Here is a 9,201-nt window from a genome sequence, read left to right as displayed (position 1 = left end):
GAAATGACAATGATAAAAAAGGTGTCGAATGATTATTAATAATAGCAATAGAATAGTTCTTTGGTGGGGAGGGGGGGACTACTTTGTACTTGCTTCAAAAGTTGTAACCCTAAAAGATACATGGACGCTTTATATAGACTAAGACAAACATCGGTTTCGAACATGGACATGCCCATTTCGGAATCTAATAACATATTATTATAGCTAACATATACCCACAAAGTTCTAGGAATATAATCTATTCAATTTGATCAAATATTGGTCCTAAGTATACTAGATGCAAAAAACTTATTTTTAGTGCAAAATAATATTACTTTTTTTTTTGTTTTGATCTTTAGCGATAGACAACTTGTTGGCCAAATTGAGACATTCTTAATGTAACTATGAGTAGGGCCGACTCTATCCTTTGCAAAACTAAGCAAGGGCTTAGGGTCCCCAATTCTAAAGGGCTCCTAATTTTAAAGCTTATTGTGTTATATATATATATATATATACATATATCTTGGGATATAAAGACAAGTTGAAGTTTAACTTTGTGGTAAAAGAACTGGTTTATAAAACTAAAGGTCTCAAATTCTAAACTGTTTGGTTACTTGAAGGGCCCTAACTTTTTTGTTTAGTTAGAACCTCTAAATTCGTTGAGCCACCCCAATTATGAGTATTATATCTTTAGTACACTTTATAAACACAAAATTACATACAATAGGTCTTAACACATGAGAGTTCGCAATAGTTTGACTGCCGAACTTTAACATATTTTACCAATTGTTACATATACCAAAAATGCATTTTACTCAAACTTAATTGAAAAAATTCATATAATGTACTTTTAACGAATAGTGTTGTGTGGTATTTCACTATAGTATAGAATGCAAAATTAACACACTCCGAAAATACTTGTTTCTTATAAAATATAAAACCACACTATTACTTATTTGTTCGACTTCGGTGTTTTGGGTTCAGCTTTCTAGTTTTTTTCGGATTTTTTGGTTTGCGGTTTATTTTTGCTCACTTAGGCTATCTCGTATGTCAGGTAACATTTTGTCCACAAGAGCATTTTTAGTACATGATTAATATTGAACTCTTAGCTCTTTACAAACTGTCATTTTGATTGTGCATTACATGGATAGCGTTAATTACTTAGGAGTGTAATGTATTATGCTATATATACATATTTAATCGCTAATTTATTTTTGTATGTGAATTATTATTACTCTTTTCAATTGGTCGACAACTACTATTATGATGGGGTTTTGCAGGTTCATACCGATTTGAAATATGTGTAGTTGCGATGGATCTAACACTTAATTATGAACTTATATTCAATGTGTAATCTATCTAACTTAAATACGAATAAGGTCCAACAATATCATCTTATTCTATGATTTTCAACTCAAGTACGAAAGATTTCAACTCAAGTACAAAAGAGAAAATAGATATATCATGCAACTTTGGCATACCCTTCTCGAATTAGAACATCTTGGATGATGGGTAACTTTGGAAAAAGGTTTATCCTATGCCTTAATTTTATGGTATATGCTTTTTACATTTGATTATGACCTATCCTCTGGAGTCAGACTTTCCTCTATAACTTATTGCTTTTATTTTTGAAGAGCCCAAAAAAAAACTTTTTTTTTGAATAAGTTGATCTAGGATCTATAAATGGGTAATATCTGATTTTTAGTACCACTTACCTATAAATATAAAACCACATACTTACAAATGAATAACCTACAAATGAATGTACCTCATTACATTTACCTATAAATATAAAACCACAAGTATATACTTACAAATGAATAACATACAAATGAATGGTACCTCATTTACATAAGAGATACATGTTAGATTGTTTACACATTTTAAATATTGGCTAACGATTATATATTAGATCTATATGAGACACAAAAATACCAAATCATCAATTAGTTACAATGGGCGCATTTGACACAGAGCTTTTGGAAACGTTTGAGAACTTCTGACTTTCAGCTTTTGACAAAATACTATAGTTTAAACAATTTTTTTTTACAGTACGAGCATTTAGCTTTTAGTTTAAATAAAACGCTCAAATCTAAAAGCCACTTTATGTAGCATTTAATAAAACACTACTGAGCTTTTGAAACCAATTTCCATGATTGCCATTAAAAATATATTTATATATTTATTTATTTTAAACAATTTTCCTTTTATGTAATTTTACAAGCTTTCAGCTAATTTTTTCCAAACACTCATATAACAAATAAAAGATACAGTTTCTAACTATCTGATACATACTACATGCTACAAACTACCAACTATCCGCTACTTGTTTCTAGATATCAGCTAATTCTTCCAAAGAGACTCAATATATATCCAATCATACTAATATATTTTAACAGCTTGAAAGTTTTTAATTATAAATCATATAGAACACATTTTAATGTACACAAATATAATACATTACTATGTTATTAACGTTTATTTAACTGTATTGAATCTTGTTATAGTTCTTTTTTTGCCATATTTAACGAATAATATGTTTTTATTAAATTATCTTTAAATACAAAATACCATTTATAATCTGAAAGATATTTGATTTCTCTTATGGGCTACTGTTCTTCACTTTGCCACATAAAGCTGACTTTCCATTGTGCCTTCTTTTTTGTGCCAAACGAACAGCATCTGATCACGTGAACGACACATATGACCTCACTTGTCAGATCCTGCCGGAGCCACCGTTACCGTTGAAATCTCATGCATCAACGTTTCCACGATCTCACTCTCTATCTCCTTCACTATCTCCTCCGCCTCCGCCTCAAACGCCGTCGACCACAGCCGCCGCATGCTCCCTCCTATATCCCTCTCGATCAACCTATCTATATCTTCCAACACCTCACAATCGGCTGCCGGAATACTCTCAATCTTCTCACATAACTTCTTCATCAAATCCGACCCACGCATTCCACATGAATCCGATGTTTCTGGAAAAACCCATGGTTTCAGATTCATGTAAGGCTTCAAGATTTCCGCCAGCAGTTCATCTACTAACTCGAACATCAACCTTCGTCCGGCGGTGGTGGTGGGGTGGTAGTGTTTTTCTAGCTGATGAAATATTGAGGGGTGAAGTGGGTGAGAAGGGGAGTACCATTGACCGACGGAGATAAGGGTGGTGCTGTGGATTCCACAAAGGTCGAGGATTCTTGAAATGTAGTCAAAGTGATCGGAAAAAGAACCGCCGTTGGGATCGGAGGACGACGTGGTGGTGGCAGCGTTGGAATCTTGATCGGAAAGCTTGAACATGCGTATGTCATTCTGATTGTACGAGGAGTTCAGACTACTAGGTAACTGCGTCATGCTGACCAAGGACACCTGCAAAATCAAATATTCCATAAAACCCCATTTCAAGATAATTTGAAGATTAATTTCCTATATAATTACGTACGACAAGGGAAAAAAATAACAAGTTGATTTGGTATATAATTTAATAATATATAATATATTTGCTCTAAAATAAATATAATAGCATAATTTAATAAAATGAGATTTTCTAATATATATTTTAAGATCACACATAAAAACTATTAATTATGGAAAATATTATCATAGTTAAATATAAAATTTAATAATTAAAAAAATATTTTTTTAATTAATGAATTTTATATTTAATTATGATAATATTATCTATAATTAATAATTCAATTTTTTTTTATGTGTTAAAACACATGTTAGAAAATCCTAATATTATAAAATATTGATTATACAAATTAATTCAAGAAAATCCCTAATATGATAAAATATTGGCTATACAAATTAATTCAAAAATCCTCATGTTTAAAGACCGTTAGTTTTAGATCAAGTTTAGAGACCATTTATTATATTTATATTTGGGATGCCCACCAAAAATACAAAATAAATGATTTTTCGGTGCTTAGCACAAAATGTTAATTTTTTTTTTTTTTTTTTCCAAATAGGCTTATTTTGAATTGCGAAATTATTTCCTGAATGATCTCTACTAAAAGGAAAAAGATTTAAGAAATAAAGTAGATTAGAAAAATTATATATTATTGAACACTTTAATATACATATTCATATGTTACCAAATATACTCATGAATCTGAGACTATCAAGAAAAAGTAATTTTGTAGTTCCAAATTTGACAAGTTTTGAATTAATGTAAAGGTTTGTGTAAGTACCAAAAATGTATATATTTTGTTAAATGACTTTAGACTTTGGTCCTTTCGCTGATTTGTGAGTATCCATTTATTTAAAATTTTAATATAATAAAGATTACTATACTTGAAGATGGAGTAGATTCTCATAGACAAAAATGATGTCATGTATGCAGTAATTAAGAATACAAAGATAACAACAACAAATGACATCAGAGTTAATTGTACGACTAAAATGTACCTGTTTTTGAGGTAGTCTTGTTGAGGAAGAAGACGTCATCTCTTTCTTGAAAGAAAGAAACTTTGTTGTGTTCTTAACATTTACGACATGATTTGGTAATGGAGTTGACTTCTTACAGATCTTGCTCACAAATGCATCATCTTGTTGACGCACATTCTTCAAGCGCAATTCGTATCTTTCACTTGCGATTCTCTGAATTTTTTGATCTTTCACTGGTTTCTCCGGCTTCGTTAATGGCTTTTGATGACGTACTGATCGTGTTTCTGGCTTCGATCCTACTTCTTTGAATGGTGATGACTGTGAATTTGAATTGGGTTTACTAAGATTACTCTTAATGTCCAACAATCTGAGCTTTGGTGAGCTCGAAAATGGCGACGTATTCGAATCATCTTGTTTTTGTTTTGTTGCCGGCGCCGGTGCCGGAGCTTGCGTCATCAATGGTGATGGAGATGGTTTCTTTGCTTTAAGCAAAACCAGATTAGAATCTCTTCTCTGATCTTTATTTCTCGTCGTCGATGACTGTGACGACACGGTGTTTGTGATGTCTGTACCAAGTCGCCGGCTGATTCTTTCCCTCACCTCGTTCGCGATCTGCTTTGCGTACAGACTTGTGTTCTCATCGTCTGATCGGTGCAACAGAAGTTCCGATCTCCGGCGAGCCATTTTCATCTGCAAGGACTCGTGTTCTTGACGCTTATAACTGTTACAGTTCTCTTTGTCTATTTGGAGAGAAAGCCGATGGTGGTAATCGTTATCTGTTGATCCTCTGCTTGCCGTTGATATTCTGGGAGTCGCCGGTAAAGAACGACTGTGTTTATGGGAGGTCACCGGAGTGGAGGATGATGATGAAGGTCTGGGGGATGAATATTCCGGGAGAAGATCAAGACCCATTAATCTAGCAACTAGATTAGGTGTTTTAGTACTAGGAGAGCTACTATATTCGGAAGATAAATCTTGATCTGATAATCTTGAACGTTTTGTTTTGATTTGAATGCCACCTATCTGTATTATCAAAATTAAATCACAATAAATCCGATGATCATTGATCAAAATTTCAAATTACTAACATCAAACTTACTGGGATGTTCAAGTTTGGTTTTTCTTTGGCTGATGATGATGATGATGATGGAGCAACGTCCATGGCAGATTCCGGCGACTCTAAGCTGTTCCTCGGTGCTTCTACGCCTGCAACATCATAATCACTGCAAAGTGAATTTTAAAAACCAAAAAACATAAAAAATTTATGAGACTTTTTAGATCAAAATAGATACCTTGAAGACCAAAGTTAAATTGTGGTGGGTTATTAATGGCGGATTCGGAGATGAAAGACGGGTAGCGTAAGCCAAACTGATGATGTTGAACACCGAAGAAACTAAAAATGGCACTCATGCATCCAGAAGATGAATTGTTTCTCTCTTTTCTTGTTTTTCTGTTCACAGGTTTACTAGTGGTGGACGGCGGTTTCCCTTTACCACGTCTACCGGAGCTGGCATCTCCGCCACCGGCGGCTTTGTACAACCACTCTCTTCCCATACTCAAACTTCGATCCCTAACTAATCAAGATTTATACAACCACCATGAAAATATATCAAAAACTTAAATCAAGTTCTACGTTTTTCTTCTCGAACTCTCACAAGATAGAATTCAGATAAGAAAGTTGTTTCTGTATGTCACAGAAAACCACACATCGGGAGTTGAGAAGGGAATGAATAAAGGAAAGCTGATGAAAGGGTATGGCCTTTTTGCAGCTTTAATCTCTATCTTGTTGTAATAGAGAAAGAGAATGAGATGAAAATGGCGGATGATGGTTGTTGCTTTGCTTCCTCCTATGGAGTGTAAGTGTGTGTTTTTGAAGGTGGAAGGCGGAGGTGGTAGTGATGGCGATGGTGGTGGATTGAATTTAAATGAGTTAGTTTACTGGGGATCCGAACCCAAATACCCGTTTTAGTTTTGAATCGGAATACTACGTATTTAATGCTGGGGTATTATTCGGTACTCCAAGTTTTGACTCTCTTGGTCCACTTCAAAACCTTATAGTTTTTTGGGATTGTATTAGTAGACTAAATTAGATAAAAGAAAAAGGAAATTATTTATTTAACAGTAAGATTTAAACTTATTATACTAGTATTGTAATTATTTAAAATTATCTTTTTACATTTTATGTCTCATATCTTTATAGGAGAACATAAAATATAGACAATTTAATATTAATATTAAGCCATGGGATAGAGAAGAGTGTGGGGAGTCATATATGGATTGTGGTAAATGTTGATCCCTTAAATGGTGTTCAACATAGAGATGGCAATCGGGCGGAGATAGGACGAGGTTGACCATCCATGTTGTCATCCCTGAGTGCGTAACATCGTTTTCATTCTTATCCTCATCCTTAGGAGTGTAAACGAATAGAACTGAGTCTGAACTTGGACAAGCTCGGTTCGGACTCATTTAAGTTATGAGGGGTTCGAGTTTTATTTTGGCTGGATTTGAGCTTTATTTGTAACGTTACAAAAACCATAGTAAAAAAATTCATTTTAAAGGAAATGAAAGTCGTTTTCCATAAAATCATAAGTCATCAAAATCTTTATTTCATCACATGACATAAAATTAGACTATAAAAGTCATAACATCTCTCAAAACATAATGATCAATTGATGTTGTCCACAGTGACGCCTTCGCCTTACCCCGATCCTCGGAAATATCTGAAACATTTAAATCCACAATTGTACGCCAAAGTTTAGTGAGTTCTCAAAATATCTCATACAACAATACACATGTAATGCATGCACATAAGGCTTACAGCACGAGGCTGGACCGCTATTCGGAATCTACAACATCCGAGTCGGGCCGTTACCCTTAGGCCTACAACATAAACTCGACCTCACGGGTCTCTTAGCCTACAGCACAAAGCAGGGTCGTATCAACCTAACCATAATATTTCGACATATACACATAACAAATAAACACATGTAACCGTAAACAGGTCTATCAATCTAATATATCACTACAACATACACACATTATTAACATACAAATGATATATAAATACAATACAAAGTATAGTGAGAAAACTCGTCTCACATACTAAATCCCTACAACTCATCACATGCAATAAACCGATATTAGACCCCCTAGATAAATAAGGATAAATTCTCAATCTAAGTCATGAATGCTAAAGTTTATTCTTAAGTTAAACTTGGTCAAAAAGTCAATGGTCAAAAGTCAATAGTCTGGTCGCCACATCATGGTCAACACCATGGGCACGTCTTGGTGGCTAAACGCCAAAATAGTCGCAAACTCCCTCGCCTCCACATCGTAACAGCAACAATGTCACTTTGTGGTAATGTCCTGAACAACTTAACTCATTAAGCTCTTAATCCTTATTTTTAGAGCTCCAAATCTTAGATCTTGATCAGTTAAGGCCATGCATGGATAAAATTTCCAACTTTATCCCTTCTATAAGCATTACAAGGTAAATCTAAAATTCTAACTCAAAAAAGGACCAAATGACCTAGAAAACCCATGCATGGTTGATTTATGATCAAGATACAAACTTTATGGGACCATAAGGTCCAAGAAATACCGTAAATCTTATCCAAGGTCTTGGAGTTGCTTCAAACTCCAAGGATTCATTTCCAAAAGCCAAAAACGAACTTAATGTAAGGTTGAACCTCGAAGCATAGAATTTGATGAAGAAAAATTAGGTCATGTTGACTTCCATTATCAACAACGTCTCACCAACGCCAGCGTGAAGACTTAATCTGCGAAGCCAACATCAACATGATGATGTTTTTTATGTATAGTTATATGTGTAGTTAAGTAGCATATTCGATATCTTAGGGGCATCGAATATATCTTGTATTTATATAGATTAGGTGAAATCCCTGATTTGTATGGATTCACATCTCCTAGCTTTTATTGTAAATCATGTATTAAGGTTTCATGTCATTTGTTGATTCACAAACCCTAGCTTTGTGCTTGCAGTCATGGTGAGAGCTTTCTTAGTTAAAAACATTTGGGATAAACCATTTTTCTTTGTATTTTCTGTTAATCGATCTTAATTAGGGATCTCACAACTGGTATCAAATCAGGTTATTGATATCTATTTGCAATGTCTTCTTCATCATCCAATCACTCTAAAACCACTTCTTGTCACGAGATTCCATAGTTTGATGAAAAGAACTTCACCATCTGGAAGTCAAAAGCCATGATGGTCCTCGAAACCATGGACTATTTCATGTTGGATATTGTTAAGTATGGTCCTCGTGTTCCTATGTATCAGCCCATGACGGATAATGTTAAGGATGGTGATGAGATTGAAAAACCTACAAATGAGTTTACTAAAGATGATAAGCATCTTGTTTCCCTTGATATCAAAGCTCGTTCCTTCATAGGAAACACTCTTCCCTAAGACATATATCATTTTGCTCAAAATTGTAGATCTACCAAGGAGATGATGGACACATTGACGGTAGCCTATGAAGGAACTGATGAAGTTAAAGTCGTTGATAAGAACAATCTAAATCGTCGATACGAGCACTTTTCCCAATAGAAAAATGAAGCTCTTACTCAAGTTTTCAATCCCTTTAGCTGCTTGATGAACGACATGCATCGTCTTAATATGAACAACACTAGAAATTCCTTGGTTCTCAAGTTACTTAACTCGCTAAATGATCGTTAGGAACATCATGTCGATGTCCTAAAGAACAGCGAGAAGATTACAACCATGTATTTGTCTTCATTATTTGGCAACCTTCGTAATCATGAAGAAAAAATATTTTGCACAAGGAAATTATGCGAGAAACTCATCGGGAC

At 34.2% G+C, this 9,201-nt stretch overlaps 1 protein-coding gene across 1 annotated transcript; it reads right to left on the bottom strand.

The window, feature by feature from the left end:
• Window positions 1-2,502: 2,502 nt before the first annotated feature.
• TRM25 (LOW protein: M-phase inducer phosphatase-like protein) lies at window positions 2,503-6,247 on the bottom strand. The gene is made up of 4 exons (XM_078976137.1): window positions 5,661-6,247; window positions 5,468-5,574; window positions 4,390-5,391; window positions 2,503-3,348 (listed from the first exon to the last, which is right to left on the bottom strand). Exons 1-4 carry the CDS (start codon window positions 5,920-5,922, stop codon window positions 2,689-2,691), a joined length of 2,031 nt encoding a protein of 676 aa, XP_078832263.1. The 5' UTR covers window positions 5,923-6,247; the 3' UTR covers window positions 2,503-2,688.
• Window positions 6,248-9,201: the final 2,954 nt, after the last annotated feature.

Source organism: Lactuca saligna, chromosome 9 (genome assembly GCF_052625555.1).
Source record: "Lactuca saligna cultivar CGN05327 chromosome 9, ASM5262555v1, whole genome shotgun sequence".
Lineage (NCBI taxonomy): Eukaryota > Viridiplantae > Streptophyta > Magnoliopsida > Asterales > Asteraceae > Lactuca > Lactuca saligna.
The sequence above is the reverse complement of the archived record's forward strand: the minus strand, read 5'-3'. Positions and strand labels throughout refer to the sequence as shown.